The sequence below is a fragment of the Zeus faber genome, assembly GCF_960531495.2.
Source record: "Zeus faber genome assembly, chromosome: 3".
Classification (NCBI taxonomy): domain Eukaryota; kingdom Metazoa; phylum Chordata; class Actinopteri; order Zeiformes; family Zeidae; genus Zeus; species Zeus faber.
The window spans coordinates 34862997-34882569 of record NC_137190.1 but is presented as its reverse complement, the minus strand read 5'-3'; the positions used below and the strand labels follow the sequence as shown (position 1 = coordinate 34882569).

General features: G+C 42.0%; 1 protein-coding gene across 1 annotated transcript; it reads right to left on the bottom strand.

The window, feature by feature from the left end:
* Positions 1-15434: 15434 nt before the first annotated feature.
* On the bottom strand, positions 15435-17361 carry sult5a1 (sulfotransferase family 5A, member 1; the record flags this gene model as incomplete). The annotated part of the gene is made up of 5 exons (XM_079997349.1): positions 15435-15851; positions 16341-16438; positions 16539-16665; positions 16760-16971; positions 17223-17361. The coding sequence occupies 5 exons, from the start codon at positions 17359-17361 to the stop codon at positions 15435-15437; spliced, it is 993 nt and encodes a 330-aa protein (XP_079853475.1).
* Positions 17362-19573: the final 2212 nt, after the last annotated feature.

Here is a 19573-nt window from a genome sequence, read left to right as displayed (position 1 = left end):
CCGTCCCTTCTACCTCCCTGAGGAATTCAGCACGGTCATTATCACAGCCGTCCATATTCCACCGCAAGGGGACACCGACACAGCACAATCGGACCTGTATGATGTGTTGTGCGGACTTCAGAACAAACATCCCAACACAGCTTTAGTGGTGGCTGGGGACTTTAAGAGGGCGAACCTTAAAAAGGTTCTGCCTAATTTCCATCAACACATTACGTGTGCCACCAGAGGAGATAGATCTTTGCACCACTGTTACACACTTAACAAGAACGGATACAAGACCATCTTGCTCCCTGCTTTCGGGAAATCAGACACTTTGGCAAGAAAGGCGAGGCGGTGTCTCTACCACCTCACGCAGCTGAAGAAATTCAGGGTCTCGGTGAGTCAAGTCCTTCTACTCTGGAGCATTGGAGAACATCCTGACAGGCAACGTTGTTGCTTGGTTTGGGAACTGTACTGCCCAGGATAGGCAGGCCCTGCGGAGGGTGGTGCGTTCAGCAGACAGGAGGCAGCATCTGAACCTGGCTGCATCAGGAAGCTCCTCAGACACTGGAAAAAGCTAAGGTTACGAAACAGGATCCTGTACAGAGTGAGAAAAGACAACCAGCTCAACAAGCAGCTCTTCCAATTCATCGTACCAGATAGCCTCAGACATCAGATTGAAAGAATTCAGACATCTGCACCAATCCTATTGGTGTGTATCGACTTTTGGTCTGGCGAATTAAGTGACAAGATCAATGTTCATTTTTCCAAAATGTCTACCCCTGTCGGAGACAATCTGCAAAACACGTTGCCTGCAGGTTGTGGGATGACTTTTTCTGCATTATTGGTTTTCCCCAGAGAATCCATTCAGACCAGGATGCTTACTTTGAGAGCAGGCTGATTTTGGAGATGGCGGGGATGCAAGTAAAATACCACCCCATATCACCCAATGGGTAATGGTGTTGTGGAACGCTTCAACGGGACTCTTGGGAATATGGTGAGAGTGCTTCCCTGACAGCAATAGCCAGGTGGCCATAGATGCTGCAGATGTTAAACTTCTGCTATAACTGCACAATCCACAAGACCGCTGGCTTTGCCCCTTTTTTCCTGACGTTCGGGTGTGTTCCGCATCTTCCTGTTGACATCATGTTCCAGCATGTACTCCAGGGTGACGAGGTAGTCAGCCGTAATGAGTTTGTCACACGCTTGAGGCAGGACTTGTATGAAGCCACTCGCATTGCTTGGAAAAACAGCCTCGAAGAGCAAACACGTCATGCCAGACTTTTCAACCGCAGAGTCAAGGGCTCTCCTTTAGCTGTGGGTGATTGAGTTTTTTTCTGGCAAATCGTGGTGAAAAAGGCAAGAGGAAGGTCAATGTGTACAGGACAAAAAAGCTCCAACTGGTAGGGAGAAAGTTCTACACAGGAACCTTCTTCTGTCAGAAAACTTCCTTAACTTGGATGTAAATAAAACTCCAGGCTCCCCTATGGCTCAGATCTGTGATGTGGCTTGTGGAAGTGATTGTGACTCAGTGGTCATGGACAATGTGGATCACGTCCAGACTATGGACGGGCTCATGCTATCTCTGAGGATATGAACCCTGTTAATGGGAATGCTGTGGATGCAGATGTGCCCATTGATGCAAGAAGTGATTCTCTCCCTGATGATGTCTTGGCTGGGACTCTTGACGTTCATGACCTCACCACAAGGGGAGGTACTGAGGCAATGTCAGACCCATTTGCCACAGCTCTTGCACCTGATTTAGTCCCAGTCAGTGCCGTTCACACACCACATCCAGAACCTGTCAGTGCAGCTCACTTACCTGATCCAGACTCAGTCAGTGTGCCTCACTTCTCAACTCTCACAGATGAAGTTGACCAGGATAGTGTTGTTTGCATACAGCCTCATGGTGTTCTTACGGGTCATAGTGGCACAGTCACTATAATATGTGCGAAACATGTCAAACGTCCTCAGAAATGTATTTATGAGATGTCAACCTAAAGGGTTGAGGATACCTTGCCTATTTTGGGTTCTGTTTTTAACTTTCCTCAAAGGAATATTTGTGGCCTAGATGACCAAGAGGTTTTTTTTCCTCTCCTTTCTTAGTTTCTTGTGTTTCTTGTAAGCTGAGTGAGTGTTTTATGATTGTGTCCTTTTGTTAGATTTGGGGTATGTGATGAGAGCTATGTTAGATAAGATGTTCAGGAGATGTTCATGGCATCTTCTTTTGGTCTTTCATAAGTATGGGTCTGGTACCATCCTATCCTTTTGCACTCCTTATGGGAGAATTTCATATTGACTTTGGTATACCACTTGGTATATCACTTTGACTAGCCCATTGTTTCCCCCATTGTTTTGAGGATATTTAAGAATTACCCTAAAGCAACATAATTTAAGGGGAGTGTATGTAACAGTGTTAATAAACAACTTAAGTTTATAGTTAAATTCCTGCAAAACTTGGGAGACTGCAACCACTTCTTTCACCAGTATTTTATATTATTCGGTTATACCCACAAGGTGGCAGTAAGGGGCCATATTTTGAGTTTGTTTTGCACTCAGTGCAGCGCATTATGGACATCCTAGTCTATTGACAAAGAAAACTATAGGCAACAAAAAAGACTTGTTACAAAGTGTATATTTTTAAATTTCTCACGTGCATAGCGAACAAACATGACAGAATTCTCACTTCAGCATATAAATGCATCAAATCAAATAATGTTGAGGAATAGATTGTTCCAATAACGTCTGATTAACAAAGGTCTATAACAAGCAAAGTTAACTTACTGTTAACTGGTGGTGTCAACCAATTTAGACATGCTGGGGAGGTAGGTGGAGTCATCGGGATCTGCAAAGTTGGAATTGATTTCAGATTCCTGAAAAGTGGAAACTCCAAGAAACGATGCTTTGTTGGTGGGGTATCAGGTGGTACTGCTTTCCGCTTAAGTGGAGTTGAAGAACAGAGGGGAAGAAGCTGGGATGTGGTGTTGCCCACAGCAACAGCAGGATCATGAAGGATCCTCACCACCCCAACAACTGACTGTTCCAGCTGCTGCGGTCGGGCAAGCGCCTCCACAGTCAGGCAGTGAGAACAGAGACCTGAGAAGCCACGTAGTGGAAGCAAGGCCGACAGCTGCCTCTCGCACCCCAACCCACACCTACAACCGTGAGCAGCCTCCAAGGGCCACCGGCGACACTCCCCGCAGCCCAGCCAGCAGGGGGCCCACCTGGCCCACCCCGGAAACCCCAGCACTCAATGTGTGCTGTTGATAATGGTAGTTTAAATTGCGGGCCATGGTGGTGTAAGTCCTCCAAGCATGTCGAACCCGAGTCACTTGTACCCCTCCTGCCCCACAGACCCTGGTCTGGTGGTGTGTTGTTTGGAGTAAGATTTGTGTGGGAGTGTATGTGCTCAAAGCTAATATGAGGGGTATTAAAATTGCAGGACCGACGTGAAGCATGCCAGGGCAGGAGCGTGACTGGCAAGATCGCGGCTGCTTGCCACATCCTACCCATATAGATCGCACCCCACCCTTTCCGCAAACCCTAGGACTATTGTGTGGTGTATGTGCTGGGTTGTGTTCTGGCACTGGGAGAAGCACAACCAGAATCTATTTATCTGTATTTCATTCATTTATTTCGATCTATGATAAATGAAAGTTTGACAGAACAACATACGCGGTTCATAGTACTATCTTCTGCCGGAACACTTCCTGCTTTATGGCTTTGTAAATAGATCTTTGAGAATAAAAACTATGATGAAATATATGTTTTGTTTTCATTGACAATATGAGACGGGACTAAAATGTTAGTGGTGGGCTGTCATCCATTCACAATGCATGATATTTTCCCCCAATTGTATTGCATGTTCCTCGAACTTTTTGAGCTTGTTGAACTCAGAACAACAGCAAAATCTGTGAACTTACGGTTCCTTTCATGCACAAATGTAGAAGTCAGGAGGTGTCAAGTCAGAATATGAAACTCTTTTCATAAAATACGGTTATAAATGACTCCTGTTTGAGAGTGTCTTTCACATATACATTTTTCAGCAGCAAAGTAGCCTTGTTGAGTTTCCCAGAAGTTTCCCTGGCAGTACATAAAAGCCTCCTGGCCACAACATCTGGCATCATGCCCAGCCATTTCAGAAAACACATTATGCATAAGATGCATATTCACTCACACAATGTGGTGAAGTGAAATTATTAGTGTAACCCTAACCCTCTTCTACCTGGAGAATTCTTAATTTCCAACATAAAAAAAAAAAACATTAAACATTAAACCTTCAAAGTTGCGTATGACCACACAGTCCGCGTATATGTCAAAGATCAAGTTCAAGTTCAAGTTCAAGTCCTCTTTAAATGTAATACCTTTAAAGGATCCTGAATATAAAGATCTTATCAAGTACTTTGGAAACCCTGTCCGATGTCCTTGATGGGCAGTAGCGAACCGTGCATTTCAGATCTAGGCCTTCAGTCACCCACAAAACCATCTCAAAATCACATGAGCATACCACAATAATACAACGCCTACAGCCTTGCACAACTACTTCACGTCATCAAGCCACAGTACCAATAGCAGAGGCAAAACCAAACTAAAGCATAACTACTACTTACAGTTTAAGTATGTTAAATTCAGATGCTTTGAGATCCTTGTTCGACATGTCTGAATTGAACAATTTCCAGCTGATGGCAGCATATTGCCTTTGCCTGAAGGAAGTTCTCCAGAAGCCATCTTTCATCCTATTGTGCAAAACCCCAAACCGCGGAAAAAACAACTGGTTTAACTACTGTGATTCATTAATTTCCTTACACTATTAATTGAATTTGCACAAGTCACAAGTCTATTGACTGAACAAAAGGCTTTCAGATTAATTAGTATTTGCATATTGAAATCAGTGAATAATATTCGTAGGAAGCACTTAGCCGCTTCATTGTAATAGAAATTTTTCCCATCACCTGGAAGAAGTGACAACATTATCAGCAGCCATTTTCATAATTATCTAGCCCAGTCAGAGATCAAAGCCTCTGTTACCCTGAGTATTTGCCTCCATGCTCCATGAAAGAAATGATCTATATTGAGCAAATGCCTCAGAACATGGATGCGTGTCATCCAAGATGGCTGTTCTGACTGATTGTTTTCATTGATAAAGGAATTATGGAGATTATGTGGCACACTATTGAAGTACTATAATAACCCTGACTTCAAGGAAGGAAAGGGTTATTATAGTACTTCAATAAAAAAAAAAAAAAAAATCCTCAAAATCTTCTTAAGGCCCTCAAATATATACCTAATTATATCCGCTATTCTATATTTAGAACTTGTTGTGCATGCTATTTGATTTGTTGAGGAATTCACCTGTGATTCAGAATAACCAAGAATATAGTTGTCATCATGTAAACCTACTGAAATTATAATAATAATAATAATAATGACCTTTATATCTATAGCGCCTTTCAGACCATTCAGACACCATGCATCTCAATGTGTCTTACATAACCATCAAAGCCATCTAATAATAATAAAATGAAGTAAATCAAGCAAAATATATGAATTAAATAGTTAAATCTCTGGCATACTCTCTCTCTCTGTCTCTCTCTCTCTCTCTCTCTCTCTCTCTCTATATATATATATATATATATATATATATATATACACTACTCACAAAAAGTTAGGGATATTTGGCTTTCGGGTGAAATTTATGGAAAATGTAAAAAGTTCACGCTACAGTGATATTATATCATGAAAGTAGGGCATTTAAGTAGAAGCATGCAATGATGATTTCCTCATCTCAAACAATTTATTGAAACAAAAGCCAACAACAGTGGTGGGTTTACCACAACAAAAAATGTCAATGCCTCAATAACTTGTCATGTGCCCTTGAGCATCAATTACAGCTTGACAACGACGTCTCATGCTGTTCACAAGTCGACTTATTGTCTGCTGAGGCATGGCACCCCACTCTTCTTGAAGGGCGGCCCTCAGGTCATTGAGGTTCTGGGGTACAGAGTTATGAGCCTCTACACGGCGACTCAGCTGATCCCATAGGTTTTCTGTGGGATTCAGGTCTAGAGAAAGTGTAGGCAACACCTTTGAGGTACACCAGTCTCTAGCAGCCGTTCCCTAATGATGCAACCTCGATGAGCTTGAACATTGTCGTCCATGAAGATGAAATTAGGCCTGTGTTGTTCATGCAGGGGCACAATGACTGGATTAATGATGTTATTCAGGTAGTATGGGCTTGTCACTGTACCATTCACAAAGTGTAGGGCAGTTCTGTATTGACTAGACACACCTGCCCACACTGTAACACCACCACCACCAAATGCCCGTCTGGTGACAACAGTGGCTGATTCATAGCGCCCTCCTTGACGTCTCCAACATCGTTGGCGGCCATCATTTCTGCTCAACGTGAATCGACTTTCATCAGAGAACAGCACCGAGGCCCACTGGTCCAACGTAAATGCTCCCGGGCCGTGCAAGACGATGAAGCCTGACGCTGACCCTTGCAGGTCGTCTAGCACGCAGACCACTCTGATGTAAACGGTTTCGAATGGTCTTACGTGACACTTGGGTGCCCCTCACCTCCCTTAAATGTGGCTGGAGTTGAGTGGCATTCATCATCTGGTTCCGCAGGGCACTGTTCACAATGAAGCGCTCATCAGTGTGGGATGTGGCCAAAGGACGTCCACTTCTATGCCTTTCTGTGACTCTTCCAGTCTCTCTGTATCTCTGTTGCAACCTGCTGATGACATTCTGTGACACTCTAAGCTCAGTGGCCACTTCCCTCTGAGAACATCCTGCTTGAAGCCTCTCAATGGCGAGGTACTGTTGATCAGTTGTTAGGTGTCGTCTTGGTCTCATGATGTCAAAATGTGAACAGCATGATGAAGAGGGCTGTTTAAATAGCAATTCTAATTGAACTAGGAAGTTTATTGGTCGATTCATGGATCAAACACCTGTTCAGCTACTTGTTAGAGAACACCAAGTTGTGCAAAAAGTACTGAAACATTGAACAGTTGGACATGTGCATTCAAAAGTTTAAAGAAGGTCAAATTAAGTTCACCTGTAAAGGTTATAGTGCGTTTTAGGTTCATCCTGAAATTTCATCCGAAAGCCGAATATCCCTAACTTTTTCTGAGTAGTGTATGTATGTATGCATATATATATATATATATATATATATATATATATATATATCATAGAAAATTTTCAGACTCTGTAGGCAAGTCATCCTCCACTCTTGCAAGTATTTGATCTGGGGTACCCCAGGGCTCAATCTTCGGCCCAACACTGTTCTCCCTATATACTGTACACTTACTGTATACCACTAGGGAAATGTATTCAGAATCCAAGCACGAGAGGTACCTGAAGCTGAGCAGTAAGTTCTTCAATCATTAAGTGCAAACATGTTAATAAGGCCTGAGCTGAAATACAGCAAATCCATTCTTTAATAACATATTTACAATTTCTTTGCAGAATTATGGCAGCATTTCTTTTTTATTTCTTTTTTTCTTTTTTTATCTGTGCTGTCAGAATGCTGGGCATTCAACACAGTTGAATTTTGCAGTAGTATTTGAATGCCATTGCATCTAGGACAGAGTTAGTCTGCAAGTGGAGTTCAACTGTGGTGAGGTGTGTTCAAATTGGGGGCTGGTGGTGTGTGTGTGTCTGTGTGTTTGTGCATGTGATGTGTGCGCGTGTAAAGTGTCCACTGGTGAGTGTACGGGACTTGTCCCAATTGTTTCTGGTGTATGAGGTTGGTATTATATAACGCAGCGATATAGACACCCCACAACCACAGGAAAGCCACTTGCACCCTGCCCTGCAGCCACAGTAGACCCCCCAACCTCCAGAGAATCCGGAAGCCTGCGGAGCAATTCCCATGCCCGCCCCTGAGGAGCATAAACCAGTCCCAGAGAGCTCGAGGAGACCCTGCACTCCTGAGGCGTACACATGCAACTCAGGGCCAGGCCCACCCACCATAATCGACCAGATGCCCCCTCCAGCCGCAAGCCCTGAGCGCCCATCCACGTGGTGGAGTGTGCTCAGCGCAGGACACTTAGATGTCAGCCCTGCCGCCGACACCCGCAGACCGCCAGATATGTGGGCCCTCCACCACCCCCAGCACCTGGGGCACCCGCCACATAGAAGTCACGCAGTGTGAGCAAAGGCCATTAGCCGCAGGCACCCGGCAGTGCTCTCCGCAGCCCCACCCGATTGCAGCATGCCAGAAACCACCCAGCTCCATGACCCGATCCTAGCCGGCAGGAGGCCCACCCGGTTGCCCCCCCGGCCAACCACAACCCCACAACACCCGAATCACTTACACCCTTCCTGTCCGCTGACCCTGGTCTGGTGAAGTGTTGCTCGGAGTAAGATTTATGTGCGAGTGTATGTGTTGTTAGCTAATATGAGTGGTGTTAAAATTGCAGGATGGCCAAGAAGAACATCAGGGCAGGGGCGTGATGGGCAAGATCGCAGCTGTCTACCACATAACTACCCACAGCTCACACCCCACCAGTCCCGCAAACCCTAGGCCTATTGTGTGGTTTATGTACTAAGTTTGAGTTCTGGCACTGGGAGAGATGGGCGAAGTACCACCAGATCAACGCAGGGGAGCAGCAAGCCGGGCAGCTGCCACGGGAACCGCATCCTGGACCTGACTATGTGCCAGCGTACTCCGCCCCCTGTACCCGGAGGCACCAAACCCACAGCGACCAGGCACGGGCTCAGAGCAGCCCGCCATGCTCCTCCGCACTGCCGGGCCGCTCTGCGCCCCCATAAGGCCCATTATGGCCCACTATGGCCGCATTTAATTTATTATAAAAGTATAATCATATATATTTCCCATAAAATATATTTAAAATATATCATAATAATAGAATAATGGGTAATGTGCGGTCAGTGTATTTTATAATATATTTTTTAAATTCTGAAGAAAATCAAAAATTTATTGAAAATAAATAAAAAATAATGTAATGTATGTATATTTCTCATTCAAGTTTGTTGCGTAAAGGTGAAGTGTGTTCCTGATTTGAAATAAAGATAGGATCATGAAGGATTGTCATAGAAATGCAGACAGTGAGTCTGAAGGACTTGAGATAAATTTGCCTGCTTTGGAGAAAGGTTGCCCCCCCCCAGAAAAAACACAGCCGGCCCTGCCTTTTAGCCTCCAGAAAATGCCACTTTTTAGGGAATAAAGAAGTCCTTTTTATAGTTCGTTGGCAGAAAGATGCGTTAGGTGTTCCTCCGTGCCGCCTGAAAAATTAATATGGCTTTCAAGGGTCATTACTTTGTACCAGGCTCAGTGTGCACTCTCCCGCTTGCCCCTCGTCCCTCCTGCAGAGCACCAACTTAACATTCGACTCTGATCCAGCTTCCACTGCATCGGATTGTGTGTGCTATTGTTTTCTCAAGGCCCCATCGTCTGGCTGCAATGATTTGTAAGAGTACAACACACATTTATGATGAGCCTGTTGTGTAGATACACACACAAAGTACCATATGACTTAACGTAAGAGCCATTAGTTATCCCAGTTAAGGTTTTAACATAATGCATCACAAAATAAAAAGTCTGCTGAAAATCCATCATTGAACAACTTAACCTCTCCATAACCCTCCTCTATGATCCAGATTAAGAAAGAGCCGAGGAGTCTCATTTTTCATATACTGTATACAGTATATATACTGTGAATTTATATCAGAGCCGGATCTCCAGGTGTCACTCTCCTGTCACGCACAGTAAACAAACGCAGGTTATTTTTTGCGTCACATTCAGGTGGGACGCTGTCCAGACACATGCGATGTCACTTGTTGACAATCTGGCTGAATTCGGTGAACAAATAGGAAAGCATGGTATTAAAACTGAAAACGATGTCAGGGAATTGTCTATCAATGTTTGGCCTTGGCCCGTGTTTTGGCACAGGTCGAAGGCGGTGTGTGTACTCAGCTGCTGGGCAGCATATTTTCCTGACCGTTGCTGGGAAACCAAGGACTTTTTAAACGCTTCTAATATCCAGACCCTCCAACACGCACACACACACACACACACACACACACACAGACACACACACACACACACACACACACACACAAACACACACACACAGCCCACAGGCAGACATTCTTACTATTCATATGTAGTGTATTAGCAGGTTTTTCCATTGTGTGACATTTAAACCATTTTTATATTCACAGTTAATGAGTATAGTTTTCTTGGCGATGGTTTGAGAAGTATTGTGATTTGACACACATTACACACACATGTACGCACGCACGCACGCAAGCACACACACACACACACACTCCACTTTCTCTCTCACATTTACTGTGCTGGATTATGCACACCGTCTTTTCAGCAGGCAACAATACCACAGATACTGGGAACTCTATCAGCCACAACCTGTCGTCAGTATCACCCACATTTTCCACTGCACAATTGTCCTTAGCAAATACATTTTATTTACAGTATGAGCCACTGATGGACTTTGATGGACCCTAAACCTTTGTGGTAGATGCCGTATTTTTGATGGCTTAGTCATTATTGATACTTACAATCCAATATTGAACACATCTCATCCAATCAACCGAATGACCATCAAGCAATAAAACAGGCCCAGTATCTGTGCATGTTCAGCGTTTTAAAAACATGACTGCTGCCATTTGCCCCCAAAGGCACCGAAACAGTAGGTTCTGGGAGATTTAAAAGGAATACTTAAGATTTCATTTTATGTTAAAAGAAAATGGATCAAACGACAACATCACAAGTAATGCCCAGTTCACAATTCTTGCCTGATTCTATCCTACAGTATTCTATCCTAGATAAGCAAGCAAGGTTGATTCACAAACTGAAAATAATGGACTAAATAAAAGCCCATGGCAAAAAAAATTGGTGTCATTCATATTGAATGTGATTGATTTACACTTTGCATTCCACTAAAATAAATTATTTTCAAAGAAATTAAATGATGAAAGAAAGAAAGAAATGATTCTTGCCAAAATTCCAAACAGACTCTTCTGACTCTCATTCATCATTTACCGTGCTTTACATTAAATCACACCTGGCGAGCTCTCACAGTACAGTGGTTGAAAAACACATCGCTAGAGAAAATGTTTCTCATTTGGTATCTCAGCATTTCCTGATGTTACAAACTGCACAGGTTACAAAGAAATCCCATCCACTGCTTCTCCTATTAGTAAAAAAGATCAAATTCAAATGCCAGGTAAATGCGACACTCATCACACCTTCTCTGTTTTGGGGCACAATTGCCACCCACGCTTCTCTTCATCCACTTTTCTGCCAGCCAGCAAGATCTTCTCTGCAGGATTATTTCTTGTTAAAGCTTTCCTTTTATGCTTTGAAGTTATTATTATTCTATTCAGTTAAATTTGGCGGCATAATGTGAGTGTGCAGGGACTTATTATGTATTTTTTTAATTTTCTTTTAACTTCAGTGGTTGGTAGGTATAAGATGAACAGACAGGCTGACATTATAGATATACTGTATATAATAAATGCTATCCAAATAAATTAAGAAATGTATTCTTGCGGCCATGTGGTGTCTGTAGCTGCGGGACTCATATGTGATCCTGCGGGCATCACATATCACAAAAATATAAAATGTAATCTCTCTGATACTGAATCTTTCCCCAAGACAGTAAATCCAATAGCCTTTATTTATTTTTATTTTTTTATCAAAGTCAATCTAAGGAAGCCTCCAAAAAAATTATTACAAAAGAATATTGGATCAATCTCGCCGGAGTTGACAAATTGGTGTGCAACATCTCTAAATGCTGAAACATCCCTACATTTTCTATCTTATTGACATCGTCCAGACGATCCATATGTCTGCCTCCTAGCTGTATGTGCACCCGACAAAAACTTTTTCTTCTGTGTTTAATTTTCCTTTTTTACTATCTCATAAATGTTTGTAAATATTTCTTAATTTTGTACATTTTCATTTTACTTTGTTTGCAAGTCCCTTTAACTTGTTTTTCCTCTTTTTGTCAGCGCTGTTGAGAATTGGCACAAAGAGAAAGCATTACATCGCCAACATCACACTTGCTGTGATGCATTGACATTGATTTAAAAATAAAAGGGAACCCTGTCTGTTGGTTGATACAAATTTTGCACGTCACATGCCTAATTAACTAATTGTAGCCTGTGTTACGACTAACTAACAAGTTTTAACTTTTGTTATTCTGAACTTCCTGTTGCCAAAATTGAGAAACTGAGAGGTCCTAATGACTCAGTTTAACAAAGTAAACCATACATTACGTTGAAGCATATTCTCCTTCTACAATGCTTCTTGTTAATATATCCAGAAAAGATTGACTTTTACTTTTTTAATTTTTATTTTCCCTCGTGCCCATGCCATTGTTGCGGAGTGTTGCGGCATCGCTTTTTCTTCCCTGCTTTTCCATAATAGAAAAGAGGAATAAATGTAGCTGAACCAAGTGTGGATGTGGGAAAGAATAAATGGTGGCATTGTGCCAAGTAGGCTGGACAATGGCAGATAGGAGAAAAATGGGTATCAATGGCTATGCGGATGTGGCATGGGATGAGCTTGTTACTACCACCATGATATGCACCGGCGGCGGCTCCACCCGGGCCCACGCCCTAGGCTTCAGTGCTCACCGCGGCGGCCCTCCTACTCATCGCGGCGTAGCTCCAGTGGCTGTCCTCGCCGGCGGCCGGCCTCGCCACAGTCTTTATTTGTTTTGTTTAGAAAACAGGGAATGGGGAAAGCACAAATGCATAATGAACAGGGTGCGATCTCCGCTCCACTGCACGGCGATCACTCCCTCTCCTTTATGCATTTGGGTGCCTAGTCCACCTGTCACTATCAAAAAAACAAGGGATCAAAACACTGTTATTTGCTGACTGCTTTCTACTAATCTTAATAAAACAAACAGCACCTCACCTCACTCACATATACACACACTGACCATTTTTATTTTACTTTTCTTCTATGTGGCCCGGGGATGGTGTGGTGAGCAGCCACACCTGACCTGGCTCTAGGTGATTGAGATCCGGGTAGCTGCATCCCTGTTGCTCATTGGTTGGTCTAACGAGCAGCAGGTAAAACCGCCATCCCCACATACCCAGGATAGGAGCCCTGACATGGCATGTTCTATCTGCTCCTGGCTATTTCCAACTGGCCAACTCTCTACAATAAACTGGTGTTTACAAACCACCGTCTTCTGTGTCTATGCCAGAGGGCCCTGAAAACATTACTTGGGTGGCGTGTGGTAGGAGAAACTGCCACATTCTATTTTATTGTATTATTAATAATAATACAATAGATACAATAAAAGGTAAAATATAAATAAAAATACAATATACAATATAAATAATAATAAAAATGTATTATTGTTATTATATTTTACATTTTTCAGACAGTTAAGCTTTTTTTTAATTCTAAGTGTCTGCAGAGAAAGGTGCTAATCCTCACCAAGACATTCGTAAATTTCAAAATTCAATATTCAAGAGGTTTATTTGTCACATACATATACATATGTTCATACATATACGTATGCAGTGAAATGTCTTAAATTTGCAAAGGCACTTGGCGGAATAAACTCATTGTGATTCTGATACTATCGACCTGCTATTCTATACACACACAAAATAAACACCATACACTGGTATAAATGCTATTAAGCCCTCGGCAATGATTGGTGATAACTTTTACAGAATGAACCTAGTTGAGGAATTTGGCAGCGGAGAGTTGAGTTGATTGGACGATTATTTGGCACTAAACCATCCAGGCGACCAATCACATGAGTTGATCCGTCCATTGTGCAAAACCATATGAAAGGAATCTAAACAAAGGACAAAGGCTGTTATTTTTACCCTGTTAAAATACTGTTTTTCATCAACCATAGTCAGACGGAGCTTTATTTTGACAGATCTGGGGGATCATTAACAGATAAATGGTAAAAAAACTAAAAAACATTCCAAATGTCCTCTCAGAAAATAAAAATTCCCTCAGTGAAGTCAGCGAAAGAGACCAAATGTGTCCAAAAAGTCATGATTGGAGGTTACTCAAACTATTCTCTCCTACTCTCTCCAATCGTCTCCAATGAGTCACAAGAGTAGGTTAGGGTTAGGGTTTTACAGGTACTGTAAGTTTGTTTATTCTGCTGCTATTTCTCAAAGTACTTCCTCATGGTATCTCGATATCTTTTTCCCACAAATAACTCAAGACACTTTTGTACTGGCAAGGCAAGATTTATTTTGCAGAGCACATTTTATACACACAAGTAATTCAAAGTGCTTGACATAAGGCATAAAAGAGGCATTAGATAAAAGTAATGGAGAATAAAAAGCATAGAAATAAAAAGATAAAAACAGCTATTGAAAACATTGAAGTGCAATTCCAATCAGGCCTACACACTTCAACATGGCTGGGCTTGAACCTGCACCTATTAGGGATCTTAAACCCATCTAGAAAAACAGTAGGGCTGTTCGTACACACTCAGGAAAAATTGAAATATGAACAAAAAGACAGATGAGAGGTCAAAGTGCAATTTCAATCAGGCTCATCTTGCTTTCTGAACAGGTGAGGTGTAAATCTATTATTTTAATCTTATATAGTCTTGGTGAGAGTAAGGCTCTGTGACACCAGATACCCACTACCTATCTACCTACCACGCTACCTGGCACTTGTGCACCTGTTAAACACTTCTGTCAGAAAAATCACCAAAAATCTATCATTGCTTCTCACTAACCCCCTCCCTTTTCTTACTTTGAGACTCAACTGACCGCAGCATGATAAAGGAAAGAAAAAATACTTCTCGCCACTCCAACCATCGGCAAGAAAGCTATACTCATTAACTGTGAATATAAAAATGGTTTAAAATGCACACAATGGAAAAGCCTCCTAATGGACTACACATGAATGGTAAGAGTCTGCCTGTGGGCTATGTGTGTGTGTGTGTGTGTGTGTGTGTGTGTGTGTGTGTGTGTGTGTGTGTGTGTGTGTGTGTGTGTGTGTGTGTGTGTGTGTTTCCACCAGTGTCCAACGGTGAGTGTACAGGACTTGTCCCAAATGTTTCTGGTGTAAGGTTGGTATTATATAATGCAGCGCCTCCAAGCACACACACACACACACACACACACAAGTGTGTGTGTGTGTGTGTGTGTGTGTGTGTGTGTGTGTGTGTGTGTGTGTGTGTGTGTGTGTGTGTGTGTGTGTTTCGGGGCCTTGGGTTCGCCCTGCGCATTGGATTTGGTTCTGAATTTGATAGACTAGTTCTAGCTGCCTAGACTTGGTTATAATATCCTTATTACTAATGATTGCTTCTTTAATATTTTTTGCACACACACACACACACACACACACACACACACACACACATATCTTATGAAGGCAACAGTAGAACATATATCGAGGTATTTGTACCATGTAACAATTTATCCCTCCAATTTCTGTGTTGACGTTGTTTCTGATCTTCTCAGGCTGAGTGGAGGTTGGGCGATGTCCCCTTGGAGTTCCCTTGTTCCTCAGCAGGCTTCTCCCTTCTTTCTGGAGAACAGTCGTGCCTCTTGCAGACACTGTCAAAATGATCACTTTGTTCAACCGTGAAGGTGCTTTTCCAGTTTCCCACCTCCCCTGTAAAACAGCTGCTATTTAGAGCAAGTGTGGACATCAAAGACAGCGCCGGAGAGTGTGGAACAAACAGGGTCCTACCTTTCCTGAAGAAGGACCCTCTGCTGTGGTCCAGGATTTCTTCAGGGATCTGAGTATAGTTGATCTTGGCATTGTTTTTCATGGTGCTGAAACTGCAGTGTTGTACACAGCTGTTGACTTCTTCTGCTGTTAGGGAGCAACCCAGGAAAGAGCTTATCTGCTTGATGCAACTCCGCACATCCTAAAGCCAGGGTGAGAGCACTGAGAAATGTGTCGGTATGATGCTAGTTAGACATACACAGCCAGAGCCAGAACCCCAGTTAAAACCGATGACATTGAATCTTTACTTGTCTATATCTCTATCTTGACGTGTAACTGCTACTATCTGTCCGCTGTGGCTGCCTGTGATTTGATTTTAACATCAAACATGCTTATTCTAAAATGTCAAAAGGTAAACTGTCTTTTCTTTAAAATATTCCCCAAAAAATATCATTCTGTAGCCTGGTCTCACCTATACTCGTACCAGCATCTATATCTGTGTATACCTAATTAAACCTATGTCTCTTTGGCTCTTATTGAGGATGTATAATACACTGACTTATTCGTTCTTCTTTTTCGTCGTATCAAACTTTCTTCGTTTACAATTTAATGATCCCGGAAATTCTCACTTTAAACCAAGTAAGTCCGGTATGAATAATAATTAGAAATATGAAGAGTACCCCCCCTTTACCAGTGACATTTCTTCGTAGGTGATGTGGAGAAAATTGATCGTGGAGGGTGTCTGACTGGTCCAGCCTTTGACATGATCAAACCAAGATCCATAATGCACTGCAACAAAGTGAAAATGATTTTACACATCTTATTGCTGAGAGTCTATAAACAGACCAGAGACCAGAGTATCTTATCTGACAGTGTATTTTGAACTCACAGGTGCCCCCCAAGAAGCCGTTTAAAAAGTCTTGGAATAAACCTGGCTCGGGAAGAAAATTGGCCATCTTGTGGAAGTGGAAGTAGGACACGCACACATCTTTAGGATTCCTGCTCACGTAGATCACCTGTCGCACCCGGTGAGATCGACACATCTAAATCTCCAGGAAAACAGTATAATCTGAAAATAATTTGAAAAACAAGTAGTACAAGTAGTCTAACCCTGGCTTTGGAGCCCTGAAGGGCCGGGCCCAGGACATGGTAGGGCAGGTGGGTGGTGAAGAGCCTGGTCTCCAGGGAAGATGCCTCAAGGACAGCTGCACAGTAGTTCTGTTCCAGCCAGGGCGCCCGCACCCAGTTTTCAAGCGTTTGTGACAGGTGGGGGTCCCCCCTTCTGGTGATCAGAGTGACTATCTCCTGCATCCATGTGGTCCCTAAAAGTCGTTGACATACATGGTGCATTTTGGCTCTATACCTCAAAATTAAACTTGTTGATCAATTCCCCGTATTTGCAAAGGTACTGTAGGCCAACTTAAAGACAAATTTAGCTAAATATCCAAGGCTTGGCTTATCATAAGAATCCTTCAGGCAATTATACGTCAAATGACACAGTAAAACTACAGGTTTAGCAATTACTTTAGCAACAAATGGTGCAACATGTATTCCAGATCCTCTCGGTTCTTACCTGACTTTGGGTAGGAGGCGATGATGACGTCCGTCTCCTGGAAGGGGAATCTGAGAGCCCATTCCAGGGACTTCTCGGTGTGCATGTGTCCCGGGAAGGAAATGCCGTGAAATCTCTCGGTGACGTTGAGCCTTGCCATAACTCGTTCCCTGTTAGTTCTGCATCGATCTGCCTCTGCACCTCAGTATAAATACCTTCCCTCAGATCGTCTTTCCCCACCCATTTCTGGAAATCTAGTGGGTACTTCCACTTTTAAACTTCTGCGGATTCCATTGCTGTTGTTCAGGGTATCTTTTTTAATACTAAATGTCTGTAGAGAAACGCACCAATACTCACCATGACAAATTCCTTGTACATTATATTTATTAAATTACTTTGCTGGATTTTTTTTTCATTTTAGGTTATCTTCCCTTATTCGCATATATATATTTTGTTATTATAATATTTTTTATTGAATTTTCATTTGACAACCAGACAACCAGGTCAGCAAAATTTGACAATCAAAACCAACAGGAAACAAAACAAACAAACAAAATGAAAACACAGCCACAGTCTGTGTGGCTGTGTTTTGACGAGAGCAGAAAAAAAAATTGTATTACCGATTTAAAACGTCTGTTATTCCATTGCTGTTGTTTGCTTTTTTTGTTGATTAGTCTGATTAGATACGATTTTATAAACAGTTTTTACTGTTTGGTACATATAAAGTTGACAAAATTGAATTCTTCTTCTTCATAATGTTTACTAATAAACAAGAACTTCTGAAGAATTATTATTTTTTTATATCCTGCTACTTTGTGTCTTGGTTACTTAAATATTTAATAAATGTCACCAAAACCTTTACTGTCGCACTACTGTGACTTCTTCCTGTTGCACAAACTGTGGTACACAACATACAGCAAAGGGAACTTCACATTGATATGTACAATGTATACATATACTGTGTATCTATCTATCTATCTATCTATATATATATATATATATATATATATATATATATATATATATATATATATCCTGTTTACTATATATATGAAATGTTTTCTTATGTGAATTTTACTTCCAAAAAATACGGAAATATCTACAACGGGAATACCCCTTACTTTACTTTTAATTTTGACACTTCGTTAGTGTAGTCAAGTAGTATACTAATGAGTAGTTTTTTTAGTAAGATATCTCTACTTACACTCAAGTGCAGCTTTCTAGTACTTTCTCAACCACCTTGTGTGTGTGTTTGTGTGTATGTGTGTGTGTGTGATAGAAAGAGAGATAGAGTGAAAGGAGGGTTTCCAAACCTTTTTTCTGCCACGGCACACACCTTTTCTGGGATCCCATAGAACAACAGCAAGACACCAGAAAACATGATTACATTTAGTCATTTAGCAGACGCTTTTATCCAAAGCGACTTACAAGGGAGATGATGATGATGATGAAAAACTTCTGCCATACCGCCCTGAAACTCCCCACGGACGAAAGTTTGAACACTTCAAGCACAAGGAGGTGGTTAAAAGCAAAGGATGGGAGCTGAAAGGAACCATGTTGGGTATGAACGATCAATTCCCCTGGGAGATCGACTGATGGAAGGCGCTGTAGCCCATCTGGAAGGAGAACTGATAGAAGGGTAAACGGATATCGCTGGTTGTCGATAAACTATATACGTATAGACGGTCTTTTATTTCGAGATTCCTCCACCACACCCTAGTTATACTGATAATTCTGATTTGTGAGATGTAGGAATAAGCACCCTATCTATGCCAAGATTGTAGATATTGCTCACTCTCATCATCTCACCTTCCTAGTCCCTCCCTCCCTACTTCTCTCAACAGTCTCACCCTCTATCCACTCTCTCACTATATGTATGGCTGACTCTGCACTGTTCTATGTTTATCCTTGTCTATTTGTCATTTGTTTGCGTAGATACTGTATGTATCCCTACATACTTCCTGCAATACTAGGATATTAAAATGGAATGTAAAGGAGAAAAACTCAGACTTATCAATTGGAAAACATGGACATGATAGTATAGCTATTGCCTTGGATGCACTGTGCTGCTGCATGGGAAAACTACAAATCCACATACACCACCCCCAAATCAGAATAAAACCTCAACATCAGACACAGAAGAGCTTTACATAATGATTAACGGAATTTTAGAAAAACATCAAATGAACCATAGCTAATGTTTAGGGCCACAATGAGGACAACCCAAATTTCATTCACAATATATTTTCAAAACTCTTCAAATTCTCTGACTCAATTATACTGGGAGGGGACTTCAACACAGTACTTGATCCGAGTTTACCGTTCACAGACAATCACAAGCCCTGGCATTTGTCTGACACTATATGAGTGGA